Genomic DNA, 18420 nt, shown 5'->3' with positions numbered 1-18420 from the left:
TGGGTTGAATATAGCCCTACCTCCATGGAATGACTAGGGCCAGAGAGGAGACTCACTCTTTCCATGGAGAGCCCTAAGCTACGGGATGCAGGGTGGTACCTGCAAGGGTATCTGGGGCCATACTGACCTTTGAGAACCTGGAGATGGACTCCTCACCAGTGACTTCTCTGTCTGCCTTGCAGGTGAGCCGGGTGCTGGTCCATGGAGGTCGGTTCATCTCATTGACCTCAGCTGCTCCCCACTTTCGGATCAGACACTATGCCCAAGCGCGATATAGCTGGTCCCTGAGGCATGCAACCTATGGCAGTGGTTTCCACTTCCATCTTTACATCATGCAGAAGGGCAGAGAGCTCACTGTGACCCAGCTGGCCATTGGAACCCAGATCCTCTCACCCCCTCGACCTTCCATCGCACCCTGCTTCCTCCAGGACTCAGATCACGAGGACTTCCTCCATGCCATTCAGCTGTGAGGCCAGAGGCATGGTCCTCTGGCCTTCCCTGCCTTTCTGCCTTGGGCTCTTCAAGTACTCGGAATTCCTGACTCAGGGCTTGGGGTTTGATTCAAGGTGCTCACAATCCCAGAGGCCTCATGCCTAAGATAGAGCTGATGGGAGCAACCCCACATGAAACAATACAGCCCAGGTCAAACTAGATCCCAGATCCCAGGTTTCTGGTTTCTTTCTTGGGTTCCTCAGATTTTTCCTGAATTCCTCAACTTCCTCCCTTACCATAGTGAACCACCAGTGATTCATCCCCTAGGGCAAAGCTCAGCACATCCCCCCCATATGCCAGCCAGACTCTGAGACCTGCATCCCTGGGGCCTATTATCGACCCCCATTCAACCTGGATTTATCCAACAGAGGGTGCAGACTTTGAATCAAGATTGTTTTATGCTTCTGATCCCAGCTTCAGCTCCAAATCTAGTCTCCTATCCTGCTTAGATTGTTTATTTACCCCAGGAAGCTACATTGTAATGAACTTCTCAGGCCAGACTGGCCTGCTTGTTTCCTTGGCAACCCTTCCCTGCCAGCAACCTGCGCCTGAGACTCCCAAGCACCTGCCCCCCTCCCCAAACGGGATTGGAGCCATCTCGGCCTGGGTCCTGAGCAGACCAAAACAGTGGTCACACACACACAGGGAGGTCTGTGTTTATTCACACACTCCTGGTACAGTGAGGATGGAGAACATTTACAAAGAACACCCCTGGGTTGAAAACCTCTCCAGGGCCACAGGTGTCATCCAAAGGTGCACAGCAGTCCTCACTTTGGTTCCCAGGGGCAGGATGCAGGGGTCCAAGGTAAAATCAGACCTGGGCCCTTGGAAGGTGATACCTTGAGAGGAGGGGTCTGCCAGAGAGTGAGCAGACTGGCCATGTGGTTGGTTACCATGTTGGGGGCTTGTTCCATCTCAGACTCAACACCCATCCTATCTGCCAGGCGCAGAAGAGCGTGGCCGAGACTGGGGGTGGGGGGGGGCATGAACCATGAGGGAGCCAGTAAACAAAGAGTCGGATATAAAAATACAAATGTGCTGAGGAAGTCCCTTAGAAAGAGGCTGAGGCTGGGGTCACGCCAGACAGGGTGGGAGTCAGGGAGCGGCCTGGAGGGCTGGGCTCAGGTAGGTGGGAAGCTCATGCAAATACGCAGCCAAACATCCCTGGCTGCGCGCGCGGTTCGACACCGGCCGGCAGCCGGCTCTGCAGACCAGACCGGCCGGAGAGGGGCGGGGCAGGGGAGCCGTGCGGGAGGGGGCGGGTCGGGGGCTGAGGGCCGCGGGTCTCTGTGTCCGTTCCGGTGTGCGGGGTGGGGCTGCGGCCCGAGGTTCTAAAGTGCATGAGCGCGGCGGCGGGCTCCGGGCAGGTCCGCGCCGCCGCCGCCGCCGCCGCCGCCGTGGTGCTGAAGCGGACAGCTCCGGAGTGCCAGGCGGCGGCGGCAGCGACTCCAACCCGAAGGCGGCGCGGCCCTGCAGCCCCCGCCCGCGGGCGCCTGGGCCGGGGCGGGGGGCGCCGGCAGCCGCATAGCCGGCCCGCGCTCCTGGCCGCTGCGGGGCTGGGCCCGGAGCCCGCCGCCCGAGCCGGCGCGTCTACACTCCGGACGGCGGCTTCTCCCCCATCCCCTTCAGCACGTCGTCTATCCGGTCATCCTCGATCACCACTGCGCAGGGAGAAAGCGCGTCAGCCGCGCGGCCTCAGGGGGCGGCGGCGGCGAGAATGGGCCCCACGTCCTCGCGCCCCGAACAGCTATTTCCCGTGGCCCAGTGACGCCCCTCGGATGCCCGTGCCAAAGTGCCCTCCCCATCCGAATTCTCTTGCCGACTGGACCCTCCGCGGAGCCCAGTTCCCACAGGCCCTCCTCCCCTCCCTATGGAGGAACGCCCCCCTGTTCCAACCGGCAGTTCAATCTCCCAGTCCAAACCCTCCCGCCGCCTGAGCTCTCCTCCATCCGAGCTGATCATCCTTTTGCTCGTGGGAGCCCCCTCTTCGACAGACCCCCTTCTCAAACAGAATCTTCACCTAGTCCAACCCTCTTCCGAACCCTCTCGCCTCTTGAATCCCTCTTCCGATGCTGGTACCAACAGAGCCCCCTCCCCATGCAAACAACCAGGACAACCGAATCCCCGGACCCCCCCGTCCTCTCTCCAGTCGGACGTCCCTTCCCACCCAAAGGTTCTTCCGAAGCATCCACCGACTTAGCCTTTGATCCTGAAGAAGCGGCCGGTCTCCCCACGTTCCCACTTCAGGCAGCCCCAAATGCCCCGGCCGGCCCCTCCCCCTTGCCCGGGTGTCAGGGCTCTACTTCCAGAGGTGGCGATCATCGAATCCGGGGCACTGCGTTCCCGGGAGAGGGGAAGAGAGGGACACAAGACTGCAGCGGGGACACCCCCCCCCCCGAAACCCCGGCCGGCGAGCGGCTGGCTGCGCTGGTCTGCGGCAAGAGCTGCGGGAGCTTGGCGGGGAACCGCAGCCGAGGGGCGCCCGGCGAAGGGTTTCTGGGTCAAGCGGCGACTCCGGGCCCCGGCCGCATACCTCTCTTGGCTCGGCCGATCTGGCCCAGCTTGGGGGGTCGCTTGGCTTGGTTGCCCGCGAAGAAGGAGTTGGTGTCCTGCAGGCGGCAGCTGAAGGAGAGGTCGGAGCCCTCGGGGTCGGCGGCGAAGCGGCCCATCTTGTCCTCACTGTAGGGCAGGATCTCGGACATGGCGGGCGCAGGGTGGGCGCGGGACTGCGGCGGGGCGCGGGCGGCGGGCTAGCTGCCGGACCGGCCCTAGCTCAGCAGGGGAGCCGGCGGAAGGATGAAGTCATGCAGCATCCGGGGCTGCGGAGCCAAGCGGGGCCTCCTCCCCCGCGCCTCCGCCTCCCGGGCCGCTGGGCAGGCGGCGGCGGCGGCGGCGGAGGTGGTGACGGGGACCGGGCGGGGGCGGTGCGCGGGGGGCGGGGGTGGCGGCGGCGGCAAGAGCGGAATGACGATGAGCACCCGACTGCCGCAGAGCGCGGCAGGCGGGGCGCGGTGGAAGTGGGGCGGGCACCGACCGAGGGAGAGAGGCGGGGCGGGCGCGGGGGGCGGACCGGAGAGCGCCCGGCACTCAACCGAGGGCTGCGAGTGTTAGTGGGAGGGTCCTGCACGAGGCGGGAGTGGCGGCTGAACGATTTGTACCCGCCAACAAGTGCAGAATCTGGCCGGGAGAGGCGGGACTGGGGATTGGGGGGCGGGAGGGAGACCGGCACCCAAGGGGCGGGAGGAGGGTCTGGCAAGGAGGCTCCTAGAGGCGAGGAAGGGGGACTGGGAATTGGGAGGCGGGGCCAGAAGCCAGGAGTCTGGACACATTCGAAAGGGGGGACTCCGGAAACACGCTGGGGGGGGGGTCCCACACCGGTTAGGTGAGCTGGACTGTGCGAAACCCGCGGACGCGGGAATAGCTCCGGCGGGTGGGTGGCGTCACCGCGGTTGGCGCGTTTGTGTCGGATTGGTCTTTGGGTCCTAAACTGTTTCTCTAGAGTGTTTCTTTGACTGCCCGTCTGTGTCTGTGTCTGCCTATTTATGTGTCAGTCTATCTCTCTGTGTCTGTATCTGTTTCTGCGTCCCGGATCTCTTTGTGTCACAGTCTCTGTCTACTTCTGTTTCTTAGAAGTGTCTCTGCCTTTCTGTATGTCTCCACGCTTGGCCCCCGTACCTACGTGCCACTTTACCATCTCCTGAGTCTGTATTTCGGTCTCTCCTGGGGAGAATCTCGGTAACTGGGCCGACGCGCGCGCACCAGGGTAGACCCCCCCCCCCCCCACCCCTGCTGCTGGCTTCGAAACTCTAGCTCAAAGCGCCTCCCGTGCCCCGCAGTTCTCCTGGCCCTGGAGGTTTGCGCGCGCTCTGTAGAAGGCATGAATGGCGGCGTCGCGGGGGGGCGCCCTGGCTGCAGGTGACGCGGGGAAGCCCGGAGCGCCTGAGGACGCGGCGCGCGCCCGTGGGTATCCGGAGGCAAAAGAAGAGGGACAGAGGGTACGCCCGCCAGCGTTGCGGGGGGTCACGTGACAGTTCCCGCTGTACAGAAGGGAAAGCATTCTCTCCTCTGCCGTACCCCCAGCCGGCCGTCAGCAACAGCGTCACCTACTTGCTAGCACGCAGGGGCTCTGGCGCAATCACTGGCCTTGGAAGGTGGGGGAGGTCCCACACTTGGCGTAGCTGACGACAACGATGATTAGGGTAATAAGCCTCCCGTACATCCAGTACATACCCGAGGCTGAGGGGTTCTCCACTGTCGCTGAAGCGCTTTACCTCCTTCCCTTCAAATCACACAGTTAGTAAAGCTGCCTGGTGCTGGGTCTCCTTCTTCCAACTCCTCATCAAATGTTAGTCCCGGGAATACAGAGGCTAATGCCATGGTGGCTGCCCTCAGGAATCAGGACTGGCAACGGGAGTAGTGCCAGAGAATACATCTGTGCAGGATTCACTCAAGGCCCCAGACCTAGAGGCCTATGCCTATCAAGTCCTCCTCCGCTGCATCCTGCTCTCCGGGATGAGGGCCAAAGCTGGAGGCCCAGCTGGAATGAAAGGAGCCCTGAGATCCGGAAGGACAAGAGATGCTGGAGCTCAGGGTCATTAGGAGAGAGTCCAGAAAATTCTACCCCCACTGGAGGTTGTCTAGAAATGGGTTCCAATCCTGGCTCTGCCACTTTCTGTGGGAACTTGAACTGAAGGCCCCATAATTATAGTTTTTAAAACTACATTCATTTTGGAGTGCCTGGCTGGCTCAGTCAGTGGAGTGTGCCATTTATGATCTCGGGGTTATAGGTTCAAGCCCTTCTTTGGGTGTAGAGATTACTTAAAAATAAAATCTTAAAAAAATTCGTTCACTTATACTTGTAATATTTTAGGAAAATACAGAAAATTACATGAAACCTTTCATGGATATCCCTCCAAGCTTTTCCTCATCTGTTTGCATAATATGCATACCTCTCTGAGCCTCTGTGTTCTAGTCTGAAGCACTGGAGATGACAGAACATATATTAAGAACAGTTTTGTAGATGAAATTGTCATCCTGACATGAAGTGGATTGTCTCAGGAGGTAATGAACCGTGCCTCACCAGAAAGTGCTAAAGGGACTATCAGAGTTCTTGCCAAGGATGAGATGAGAGCACTGGGGAATTGAAATTATTCTCTTGTCTACTCCCAGAGTGAAAAGTTTGGAGAAATAACCATTGAACTTGGAATTCATTTGGTTAGCTCCTTCTTAAATAATCTTATTCCTGTCCCTGATGTGTGTGATAGATCATGATTAAAGCAAAAGACCTAAGTACAAAATTGTGAAGATACAGAATGACATAAGCTACAGCTACGTTGTAAAAATGCAGGGGTGTGCGTGTGTGTGTGTTAAACTGTGATCCTCTACTTAAAATTCTGAAGTTCTACATCCCTGTCCATGAGGTGAAAATTCATCTTCACAACTGAAATGAAATTAAGTTTGTTTGAACTTTTGTGACAGTACATTGAATTTCTCAGCTGAAAGTCTCTCAAAACCTAGTGGACTTGATCTATATGTTCTAAACAGAATACTAAGTTTTTTGACATTTGAGTAATAGTGGCACTTTTATTCAGTTGGAAACTTTAAGCCTGTGTATCAGGTTGAATAGCCCCCCCAATTTACATCCACCTGGAACCTCAGAATGTAAACTTATTTGGAAATAGGGTCTTTGCAGGTATAATTAGTTAAATTAAAATGAAGTCATACTGTATTAGAGTGGGTCCTAAATCCAGTCACTGATGTTTTTATAAGAGGACTGATGCACAAAGACACATACACACAGGGAAGAATGCTATATGAAGAAGGAGAGATAGGAGTTCCTACAAGCCAAGGAACGCTAAGGATTGCTGGGAACCATGAGAAGCTGGAAGAGGCAAGGAAGGATTCTTCCTTAGAGCCTTCCCAGGGGGAATGGTCCTACCGATACTTTGATTTTGGACTTTTCACCTCTGGAACTGTGAGAAAATAAGTTTCTGTTGTTTTAAGACACTCCGTTTGTGGTATATTGTTACAGCAAACCTAGGAAATAAATGTAACCTGTTACAAATATGTTAGGGTCATCTTTTGACACCTGTGGTGACTATGTTTCTCTTTCCTTAAACTCTTTCTAGGGGCTCTTTTCTCTCACCCTGTTGAAGGAAGTCCATACCAGGAGGAATTTCTGGGACTCATTCTATTTAGGAGAGGCCCATAAATCACAAAAAAAGAATAAGGCAGATCTGTGTGGATTGACAGGGTAAGATCTCCAAAGCCTGCCAAAGTGTCACCAAATAATGACTGTGGAGTGTGATTTCATATATAGAGAAAAAAATATATACACACGCTTAGGCATACACACCTACACACTGTGTGTTTAGGTATGTAAATGCATATAAAAGAAAGATCTGGAAGGATACATACTAAACTGCTAATAATGGTTTTCTCTAAGGATGGTCCTGGGATCCTGGCAGGTGAAATTTCATCTTTTTATTCTATATATTTATGGAATATATTGCCTTTTTAAAAAAAGATTTTATTTATTTATTTGACAAAGAGAGATCACAAGTAGGCAGAGAGGCAGGTGGGGGGGGGGCAGGAAGCAGGCTCCCCGCTGAGCAGAGAGCCTGATGCATGGCTCCATCTCAGTATCCTGAGATCATCACCTGAGCAGAAGGCACAGTTTCTTAACCCACTGAGCCACCCAGGTGCCCTGAATATATTGCTTTTGCAATAAAATGTTTTTGATGATTTTTTTAAAGTTTCAAAACCAAGGGTATAGTCCATTTACCAAACATCACACTCTGGTCCCACCCAGACAAACCACTTGACTCAGAAGAAATAGTACTTATTAAGAGCATGGAGTTTAGAATCAAATCAAGGATCTGACTTCTGCCTGATGTGTGACGTTGGGTGTGTTGGTAAGCTTCCCTATCTCTTAGGTTCCTCATCTGTAAAACAGGGACAATGATACTGCTATACTATATCTTATTGGGTCAGTGTGAGGATTAAGTAAATTAACATATGTAAAGTGCTTAGGTAAGTGCAAGACAATAGAATTGTCAGCTGTGTAGAAGAGCCTAAGGAGAGCCCAAGGAAGAAATTAAGAGTAGTCTCATCATTAGATATGCTAACATATTCTTGCTGTCCTTCCAATCTCTTTTTAAAAATCTGTGCTTTTATACTTTTTTTGCTTAACAAAAATGAGATTTTGTAACCCTTTTACTCCCCCATTTAATTCTAGATGGAGAACATTTCCCCAGAGCATTAATTCTTCCTTATCATTCTTTGTAAATGTTACATTGTTATGCCATTGTATGCATGTTTGATTTATTCAACAAGACCTCTACTCTTATTTTTTCAGTCCTCTACTCTTTTTGTTTGTTTATTTGTTTAAAAACTTATTTATTTATTTGAGAGAGAGAGAGAGAGCTGACAGAGGGGCAAAGGGAGAGAATCCTCAAGCAAACTCCCTGCTGAGTGCAGAGCCTAAAGTGGGGGCCTGAAGTGGGACTCCATCCCAGGACACTGAGATCATGACCTGAGCTGAAATCAAGAGTCAGTCTCTAAATCGATTGAGGCACCTAGGCACCCCTGTTTGTTTTTGTTGTTATTACAGGCCATGCTATGATGAATAAATGTTGTAGGGAAAAAATGGTCCCAATATTTTGTAGCTCCTCCAATCCAGGAGTAAATTCTATTTCTTCCTCCCTGAATCTGGGCTTGACCATATGACTTATTTTGCCCAATGGGGACATTAGCATATGTGGGGCAGGCAGAGGCTTGAAAACTGGTACTGGGGTTGGCCCGCTTTTTGTTTCTGGGCATCCTGAGACCACGATATGAAGGAGCCCAGTCTAGGCTACTGAAGAAGGAGACACCACATAGAGCCAGGGCCCCCTCATCCCGACTGAAGCCCAAACATGGCAGTGAGGCCATTCAGCTACACCATCCAATTCTTGCTGAGCTGATGTGGAACTGAAGAACCATCCAATCAACCTGCAGTACATAAGAAATGATACATGTTTGCTGTTTTAAGCCACAAAGTTTGGGGAGTTTTGTTCTGCAGCAAAAGCTAACTAATACAAACATCCTAGAGATAATGCTTATTTCCTGGAATCATTTCCCAGAATCAGACTTTCTGGTTCAGAGTATATGCACTTACAACCTTAAAAAAGAAGATATTATTTATTTATTTGAGGGAGAGAGGGATAGATTGAGAGAACAAATTGGGGGAGGGGCAGAGGGGGAAGCAGACTCTTTGCAGAACAGGAAGCCTGACGTGGGACTTGATCCTGGACTCTGGGATCATGACCTGAGCTGAAGGCAAATGCTTAGCCAACTGAACCACTCAGGTGCCCACACTTATACCTTTTGATTTATACTGCCAAAAAAGTTATATCAATTTTTAAGCCACCAGCAGTGTAGACAGTGCTCATATTTCCCATCTTTGTCAACACTGGACATTAATGTGTTTTGTTATCTTCATGTCTACTTTGTCCTTGTAAGGACATATAATACATATAAGGACATATATATAGCATATAAACCATTGCCCATGTCCTCTCAATTCACAATCAGTTTGGAGGGGGGGGGGAAAGACCAAAAGAAAGATCATTTTAGGAATAGGAAAAGAAGAGCAGAAAAGATAGAAAAAAAATAATAGAATGAGAGAGGGAAAAAGAGCCTGATGTGGGACTCGATCCCGGGACTCCAGGATCATGACCTGAGCTGAAGGCAGTCGCTTAACCAACTGAGCCACCCAGGCGCCCCGAGAGAGGGAAAAAGAGACAAAGGTGATAAACACAGAGGAAAGAAAATAGAATTATAGAATAGAGCAACCTCTAATCCTCTCATGCTAGGAAATTTAACATGTAATCAGAAATAGTTATGAGCCTAATACATGATTTGAATCAGGAAAGAAACATGGAAAGGAAATGTGCATTTAGGGTAAGTCCGGTGAAACTGAGAACACTGTAAAGGTAGGTACCAGGCTCTCTCCTAAGTGGCTGCATGTAATTGTCACAGCAACTCTCTGAAGCACTGATGACTATTCCCATTTTACAGATGAAGAAAATTAAGGGTCTGAGCTTTCAAGTAACTTGATAAATATCCTACAGCTGATCAAGAATTGAGCCCAGATTTCAGTCCAGGTCTGTCTGGCTTTGAAAACTGATGTGTTCCCCATGACCCTTGCAAAGAAAATGTGATGGAAGACCAGCAACTAATGTTGGGAGGAATTATATCCTCCTTTTGCTTCCTGTTGCCAAAGTGCTCTCCAGAAAGCAGCCAGATTGCCTGGGTTGGAATCCCAGCTCTGCTACTTACTAGCCATGTGACTCTTAGCCTCTCTATGCCTCAGTTTCCTCATCCATAAAATGGCTTCATAATTGCCATGACGGTAGATGAGCACCCAGATGTAAAGTCCTTACAGTAGTCGCTGACATGTGCTAAAGGGCTATGTGTCATTTCCATCATGGCAGGGAAGCCATGGGACTATTTCTAATGAGCCTGTTGCCAGGAAGTTCTTATGTAACAGCTTTGGTTACACTACCCTGGCCATGCCATGGTGGGATTTCCCACCTGCCAAGACTGTCCCCACTGCCGTGGTCCCCTTCATCCAGCCTTGGGGGTGATAAAGGAAAGAGGTGAGAGCTGTGATGCCACACTGCCATCAGAGCGAACATGAACAACTCCAAAAACTTGTCCCAAGTGGTGATCCCAAGGCCTTGCTGCTACAGACCCCAGTATGGCTGAATGTGGAAGCCTCTTGCTCAGGGAACACCTAATGAACCTACTACCTGGAGGAAATATAACAGCCTTACGATTGTCCTTTCTTTCCATAGGATTTTAACAATAACACAAAAAGAGCAGCTTACACATTGAGTGAGTGCCCTATATGTGCCGGACACCGTCCTTTGACATGGGGACTACTTTTATTTCAGTTTTTCAACTGAGGACATTGAGTCTGAATCCAGAATCTTTCAGCCTACCTATAATACTGTACTGTCTCCTATTTGAGAACATGCAATTGGCGGTGTGTGTATGTGTGTGTGTCTGTGTGTATGTGTGTGTGTAAGTGCCAAAGAAAGCAATCCAACATTCTCAGCCTGATCAATTCATCATCCATCCTTTCTCAGCCACAAGAACAGCCCATGTCAGAACCTCATGCAGCAAGCTGAGGATGGAGGTGAGTGTTGAGAAATGGATTATGGATTTGCCAACATCCTGAGCCTTCTCAGGTCAAATTCATGTACTCTGTTGGGGGAAGAGGGAGGGAGGAGAATGAGGCACTTTTTTAAAAAAATTGGCCAAAAAAAAAAAAAAAAGCCCCTCAAAACCAAAAAACACACCCCACAAGGCACTCTTCAGTGCAGCAGACGGCAATAGCACCAGGACTGATTAAGGAGTGACAATATGGAAGGCAGATGGCACATGCATAGATACCACACTACTGCCTTTCAGTTAAATATTGCTTGGTTTTTTTTTTCTTGTAAACCTCCCAAATAAAATGGTTTGCTTTCCTCAAGTTAGAAGTGTTAGCACGTCTTTTCTTTAAATATCTGAGCATAGCTGCTTTTTTCCCTGCCAATTTGTCACCATCTGTAACCCTCCCTTTGTGAGATGATCTGATGACAACGATTATCTTGGGGAGTGAAAGTGCAGTCTCAAAGCAACAGGGAAGAGTGGAGTCAGAGTGTGGGTGAGGTGTGTGTGCTGTGTGTGTAGTCTGTGTGTTGGCTCTGGGGGCCTTGTAGAGGTATAGAGGGTGAGTGTGCGGCGTGTACTCTGTGCGTGTGGACCCTGTGTTGGGCTGAGCGCCTGCCTGCGTCCTTTGGGTCCGTGTGCTCTCTGGGTAGATGCAGTGTGGAGACCCCGTATGTGGGTCAACCCCCGAGTGCTGCTCTGTGTGTGTGCGCGGGCTGAAGAGGGGCTGTGTGGACTGCCGCGGGCAGAGGCTCCTCCCGAAAGCATCATTTCCTAAAGGTGTTCAAGGGTGATGGGGAGGCCTGCAATGTGGGGACTGGAGGCCAAGAAATATCACCAGCGTGCGGGCCTGGGGGCAAAGGCATGGAAATTATGGGTGGCTTGCAAGAGGGTGTTGCTGGGAGGGGTCAGGCTGATTCTGAAGAGGAGAGGGGTCCCGGCGTCGCCGGAGGGCGGCCGCGGGCACCGGAGTGACGCCCGGACGCAGGGAGGGTGGCGGGCAGCGGCCGGCGCGCTCCTCCCCCCACGTTACCCCCCACCCCCGGGCGCGGCGCCGCGGCGGGAGGGGGCTCGGCAGGCAGGGGTGGCGGCAGCGGCGGAGGCGACGGCGGAGCGAGGGGCTGCGACAGCGGCCGTGATGGCGTGCGGTGGCGGGACCGGGCGGGGGGGCCGAGGCCGCGGCCTGGGCGAGGGCCAGCTGCCGGGAGCCCTAAGGTGCCGCCGGCCCCTACTCCACCATGAATGTCGCGCTGCGCGAGCTGGGCGGCGGCGGCAACGTGAGTGCGGGTCCCAGGCTCCGGGGACAGCACTGGGGCGGGGGGGTAGGGGGAGTTGAGGCCGAGGGAGCCGGAGGAGTCGGCACGGGCTCGGGCTGGTGGAGAAGGGGCTGCGTGCCGGAGGGGGCGCGGGTCGGAGGGGCCCCAGGCTGGAGAGCCCAGCAGAAGAGAGGGGATCCTCCCTGCGGACAGGAGGGGGCCCGGCCAGGCCAGGGGCACGGGGGCAGGGCCGTGGGCAAAGGGCCCTCTCTGCCTGACCTCGGTTGGCGCCCCCGACTGTCTGGCAGATGGTGGAGTACAAACGGACCACGCTGCGGGAGGAAGACGCACCTGAGACCCCCGTAGAGGGCGGGGCCTCCCCGGACGCTGTGGAGGTGGGCAAGGGGGTTCCACCTTTCTCACCAGGCCCCAGCCCTGACGTGACGCCTGGCAGACCCAGAACTTTGGGCTGCCCTGGAGGGTCACCTGCCCCCACCTCAGCTTCATCTCTGGCCTCTGCGCTAGAACTATGGTGAGGCCATTATATGCCATGACTTTGCACAAAGCGGGCTCCGGACTTAACTCAGACTTCCTCATTGCCCCTGTGCCCAAAGTCAAGCCCTTTAGCGTCTTTGCTCCATGGCTCTGGAAACTGCCTGTGTCTTCGCCCTTTGGGAGGCCTTCTGTGATCTTGGATCCCCACTGGCAGCTTGCTAGCTCACTGTCACCCTGTGTTCCCCAGGTGGGATTCCGGAAGAGGACAAGAGACTTCTTGGGTTCCCACACGCAGTTGGAGTTGGTCTTAGCAGCTGTCTCCCTACTGCTGGCTGCACTGCTGCTGGGCTGCTTAGTGGCCCTGGGGGTCCAGTACCACAGAGGTAGGTGGGCCCACACCTGTCACCAGCCCTCCTAGCTGTGGGGGCTCTGGGGATTCAAGGGCCGCTAAGGTTTATTGTGGTCAGGCCAGTCTTCCCCCAGCTTTTCTCTCTCCTCCCAACCCTCTTGTTGTCATGACCCTTCCCAAAGCATTTGCCTTTCCTAGGCTCACTGACAGTTGCCTACTCCTGCCCCCCGACCCACCATGTCCCCTGCCACAGACCCATCCCACAGCACTTGCCTCACAGAGGCCTGCGTTCGAGTGGCTGGAAAAATCCTGGAGTCCCTGGACCGTGGGGTGAGTCCGTGTGAGGACTTTTACCAGTTTTCCTGTGGAGGCTGGATTCAGAGAAATCCTCTGCCTGATGGGCGTTCTCGCTGGAACACCTTCAACAGCCTCTGGGACCAGAACCAGGCCATCCTGAAGCACCTGCTGGGTGAGTGGGGCTGTTGGGGAGGCGCTGTGCCAAGTAAAGCTCACACCTGGACCAGGGCTTTGCATTTAGGTACTCAGTACATGTCTGGGACTGAATGAGTAAGTGGACAACTGCAAACTCTGCTGGGGTGGGGAATGTGGACAGCGGGGGGACCCTGAGAGGTGGGGATGGATTTGTGGGGACAGACCTCTGAGTATGTCCTCTGCATTCTGTTTAGACCACTGTTGATGTGGGGTGGCACCAGGGAGTGTGTGCCTGGAGATCTCTGAGGGTTTCCATGGGCAGGGAAGAGGAAGTCACGCTTTGCCGTTTCAGATAGTCTTCCTGCTCTACATTAGGAGGACTGCCCCGTCACAAGGCGAGGAGAGGGACCAAGCAAGGGCCCAGGACTCCTGTCAGCGGTTGGCATTGTTGCTGACTGGACCTGTGTTCTCCCCTGCAGAAAACACCACGTTCAACTCCAGCAGCGAAGCTGAGCGGAAGACACAGCGTTTCTACCTCTCCTGCCTGCAGGTGGAGCGCATTGAAGACCTGGGAGCCCAGCCACTTCGAGACCTCATTGACAAGGTAGGACCCCTAAGGGAAGCCAGGATAGGGCTTGGGAGAGGATGTGGCCCCAGAAAGCTTTGGGGACCCCTGTGCCATAGTTTCCACTGTGGTCTCTACTCAGATCGGTGGTTGGAACATTACCGGGCCCTGGAACCAGGACAACTTCATGGAAGTGCTGAAGGCAGTAGCAGGGACCTACAGGGCCACCCCTTTCTTCACGGTGTATGTCAGTGCTGACTCCAAGAGTTCCAACAGCAATGTTATCCAGGTACCAGTCTGGAGATGGGTTGGGAGGGACTCACAGACCATTTGCGGAGCTCAGATTCTCCTCCCTTGTGACACAGGCAGGCTGGGGTGGCTCTATCCCCTGGACAAAAGTCCAGGTGTGTGTTGGGGGAAGGCTCACTCCCTTGACTTGCTGTTGCAGGTGGACCAATCTGGGCTCTTTCTCCCCTCTCGAGATTACTACCTAAACAGGACCGCCAATGAGAAAGTAAGGAGCATCCTCAGAACACCCACCCCTCTGTTGAGCTGGGCCGATGCTTGTTTACTTTTCCCTTTGTCCAGGGTCATAGTGGGGAAGGTGAGCCTGTCCTGTTGCCTAGTCAGCCGGCTACCCTTCCATCCTTCTTTCCCCCTTCACTCTTCCTTCATTTCCTTCCTCCTTCCCTCCCAGCCTTCCTGCTCACCCTCCTCGCTTTCCCTCCCCCCTTTCTTTCTGTTCCCTCTCCCCTTGTTTCCTTCCTTCCCCTTCTTCTAGGCACCTACCGTGTACCAGGTGTCACGGGGCAGCTCTGAGAAGTACCCGCAGAGCCACTGCCACACAAACCTTTCAGTGGAGATGGGTTCATGGACCCAGATAGCTGAGAACAGCCTCAAAAGGGGTCTCTAGGCCTCAGGAGAGACCCAGGTAGTCGGGGGTTTCCTGATGAGATTGCATCTGAACCAGGCTGTGTAGAATAGCTAAGAGGGGCTGAGGGCATGCTGGGTAATGAGAAGAGTGTAAACAAAGTCTTGAAGAAGGATAAAGCTAAGGCATGTTTGGACCATGAGAAGGGGTCCAGTTTGGCAAAATGTGGTGCTCAAAGCAGATGACAGGCTAAACACGTGGGTAGGAACTAGTTGTGGAGGGGACCTGGAATCCTGTACCATGAAACACTGAGTTTTATTTTATAGGCCTCCCAGAGCACGAAGGGAGAACCCAGTAAGTACAGTAAGCAGTGCTTGGTGTGACAAGTAGAAGCAAGAGAGGGAGCCTGGAGATGAGCTAAGTCAGTAGTACTCTAAGCTCTGAGTCTCTAAGTGCCCAGATATGGGAAGTGGCAGAGGGAATATTATGAAGGGGAGGATGCAAAAGACGTAACCAAGGGCAAATCGTGAATTGCGGGTGACTGGGTGTTCAAAGAGAGGAGTAGGAGGAAGAGGTAAAGACAGATGAGGCTATAAGCCTGAGTGATGGGGGAATGGAGGAGTCGTGGAAGAACTAGGGGTGCCCGGAGGAAGAACTGGCTCAGAGCACACTGGGGAAGAGGAGACAGTGTGACATCACAGGAAAAGGGCAGACTCTGGGGTCAGACCTTGATTTTGATCGTAGCCCTGTGGCTTGGTACAAGGTGAAGCTCTTTCCTTATCTGTATAATGGGGATCATAGCATTTACCTCCTATGGTGCCTGTTTGGGGAAAGGAGGGTTACAAGCTCATGCAGGTACTCAGGGAGTGGGAACCCCTCATTTTAGACATGTGATTGTGAGCAATCTGGGTACCGTCTTCCTGGTGAGGTCAGCAGATGGCTGTGGAAGCCGGATGAAGTCCCAGAGAGAGGATGAGGCTGGAGGTATCTGAGGGCTTGTGGGGCATCTGCTTAAAAATGTAAACAAAGAAAAAAAAAAGAAAAAAAAATGTAAACAAAGGCTTAGAAGAAATGAGAGGCTGGACAAGAGTACAGAAGGGAAAGAAGCATACTCCTGCATTTTCAAGGCAGTGGGAGAAAGAGATCCGGTGAGGTAGGCCACTGTGGAGTAACTATACCAGGAGAGTCCCTTGTCCTCAGCCAGACCCTCCCCCAGACTAGTGGTAAACAAGACAGGGCCTTTGCCCTCTCAGTGGGGGAGAAGCCATGAAGTGGCTCGGCATATCCCATGTGCAGTTGCTGGGACTGTCACAGAGGACCAGCCTGGCATTTCCAGACTGAGTGTCACAGGGGACCAGCCTCGTCCAGGGATAAGGGCAGGCTGCTGTGAAAGGAGATGGTTCAGGCAAAGGGAAGAGCTTATGCAAAGGTTTCGAGGTGGGAGGTCATATAACCCGCTGATGGACCGGAGAGGGGAATTCAGGGTGTGTGTGTGTGTTGCGGGGGGGGGGGGTGTCCTTCTGGACAGATATGTAGATTCATATTATGCATGGACACTGTGGATCAGATTTAGCATTTATCCCAAAAGAAATGGAAAAGGAGGGGCAGGAACAGGTGTGTGGTTCAACGTCAGGAGAGTCAGGAGAGGAGAGAATTTGGAGAATCCTGGAGAGAACCAGTTCGACCAACTGGCTATTGGTGGGAAAAAGCTTCAGTTCAGCCCTATGTGTTGCTGGTTGTCTCAGGCAGGAAGTCTGTGCCAGCATCTGAGGGAAGCTGCAGCATAAAAGGTTCATGTAGGATAAAAACTGAGGAATAAAACGGGGTTCAGGAAAGTCTCAGTGTAAGTCTTCAGCTAAGGGCAGGGAAAGAAGGGGACAAGTGAGGGGGGTGGTGGCAGGGCAGGGTCAGGATGACTGGCTGGGCTGGCCAACTCCTCAGGAGCTGGGATGACTGGGACTGGTCCTCAAATCTCTTTCTCTGACACCAGCAGCAAGGAAGAAGAGAGGTGGGAGACAGACTTTGAAGTAGAGGGAATGGATGTTAAGGGATCTGGTCCTTTTCAATGAGTAGAAGAGGAAATGGCCTCCGGCGAGTGAGGGAGCCCAGATGGGGCTTAAAGGGCAGAATGAGTAGTGGCACCTGAGAGGAGGGCACCAGGGAGCGGGTGCTGAGAAGTACTAAGGGTCTGTTGGTGGGGTGCTCATCTCTTCATTCAACAAATATTTACTGAGCACCTACTATGTGCCAGATGCTGTACTAGAGCTTGAGGCCACTGTGGAGGACAGAGAAAACAGCCTGCCTCACTGGAGCTCGAGTACCAGCAGGGACTAAAGCAGCATGAGTTTGCCCTGCACCCACGGAGCCCTGGGGCCGTGGCTGGAACCACCAGGCCTGAGCCACGTTAGGACTCTGCCATCTGCTAGTTTGTCAAGGGGTTAAGTCATGCAACCTCTTCAAGCTCGTTTCCTCATCTGCAAAATTGGACTAATATCCACTCTGTGGAGTCGCTGGGAGAGGGAAGAAAGATACATTACCTGGAGGGCCCCAGCAGAGTCTGATACATGTGTATACTTGTGGTCACTATGTATTTTTCTGCACCTTTCCCCCTGCTGGATACTAGAAGGGAGCTGAGAAAGCAGCAAGGTTGAGGCCTGGCTGGATGGGAGATGGAAGACCCTCAAAGCTACTGTGGACCAAATTCCCGATGGGGTCCACTCAGCTGTTAGGTGAAGGCATGTGGTCACTGAGGAGCTGAAAGGATAGAAGGGCTTTAGGAAACAAAAAGGCAGAGCGGTGTGGGAAGCAGGTCCACCCACCGGACAAATATTTGCGGGACACGTGTTCCGTGCTGGGCCCCGTTCTAGGCCCTAGGGGTGGCGGGGTGAATAAGCTGCTGTGACTTGCAACGGTGCTCTTCTGAACTTGCCTTGTCCTTGGGGAAATAGACGATAAGTAAGTACACAAATAAATCAGCAAGATCCTAGCAGATGGTGGTAAGCAGTATGACAGAAACAAAAGGTGATTGTCCACGAAAACTTCTGTGAGGAAGGTCAGCAGAAGAGATGGCAAGGAGAGGTGGGGGCCAGAACAGACCCCCGCAGCCTTGGGCAGGACCTGTTGCTGGGCTCCAAGGGTGACTCAGGGCCTTGACAGGTCCTCACTGCCTACCTGGACTACATGGAGGAACTGGGGATGCTGCTGGGTGGGCACCCAGGCTCCACGCGGGAGCAGATGCAGCAGGTGCTGGAGCTGGAGGTCCAGCTGGCCAACATCACTGTGCCCCAGGACCAGAGGCGGGATGAGGAGAAGATCTACCACAAGATGAGCATCTCAGAACTGCAGGTGCGGCAGGCGGGGAACGTGGACCGCTGGGGGTGGGGCAGCCCCTAGAGCAGGCCTCCCAGCTCTCCTTCCTGTGGTCCTCCTGAGGCAGCAGGTCCTTTCCTCATTTGCTTGATTATCTGAGCTTCCCAGCTACACTGTTATATCCATTTTAGGTCACCTCTCACTAGGCCATCCCTTGGTCCCCTTTCATGTTGCCTGGGGATGCATAGAGGGATTATGTTAAAAATCTGTAACGATTTGTACAAGATGTCCACAAAACAATCAAAAGAAATTTAGAAGTATCTCCTGGAGGGCCCTTACTGAGCCAGGAACCAACCCTTTAGTTGGATGATGGAGAGGTTAGATAAGGGGGTGGGGGGTTCTGAAGGAGAGACTAGTCATGTAGGGACCCTGGATGGTGTCAGGGGAGTTG

At 53.2% G+C, this 18420-nt stretch overlaps 2 protein-coding genes across 6 annotated transcripts in view; one reads left to right on the top strand and one right to left on the bottom strand.

The window, feature by feature from the left end:
- The window catches only part of LOC111147797 (endothelin converting enzyme 2), a 31286-nt gene that overhangs the window by 5788 nt on the left and 7078 nt on the right, over positions 1–18420 (top strand). The window contains exons 1-8 of one of the 5 annotated variants that reach the window (XM_022504055.1): positions 11931–11969; positions 12257–12343; positions 12691–12826; positions 13046–13261; positions 13704–13828; positions 13932–14078; positions 14238–14303; positions 17817–18005. In XM_022504055.1, the coding sequence (XP_022359763.1) occupies positions 11931–11969; positions 12257–12343; positions 12691–12826; positions 13046–13261; positions 13704–13828; positions 13932–14078; positions 14238–14303; positions 17817–18005 (1005 nt within the window). Of the gene's footprint in view, positions 1–182; positions 649–11930; positions 11970–12256; positions 12344–12690; positions 12827–13045; positions 13262–13703; positions 13829–13931; positions 14079–14237; positions 14304–17816; positions 18006–18420 lie in introns of those variants that run through there. The other 4 variants (XM_022504038.1, XM_022504063.1, XM_022504047.1 and 1 more) reach the window with 4 other exon arrangements.
- LOC111147826 (calcium/calmodulin dependent protein kinase II inhibitor 2) lies at positions 2083–3194 on the bottom strand. The gene is made up of 2 exons (XM_022504081.1): positions 3026–3194; positions 2083–2153 (listed from the first exon to the last, which is right to left on the bottom strand). The coding sequence occupies exons 1-2, from the start codon at positions 3192–3194 to the stop codon at positions 2083–2085; spliced, it is 240 nt and encodes a 79-aa protein (XP_022359789.1).

This window comes from Enhydra lutris, unplaced genomic scaffold (assembly GCF_002288905.1).
Source record: "Enhydra lutris kenyoni isolate GAN:26980312 unplaced genomic scaffold, ASM228890v2 scaffoldscaffold2, whole genome shotgun sequence".
NCBI lineage: Eukaryota > Metazoa > Chordata > Mammalia > Carnivora > Mustelidae > Enhydra > Enhydra lutris.
The sequence above is the reverse complement of the archived record's forward strand: the minus strand, read 5'-3'. Positions and strand labels throughout refer to the sequence as shown.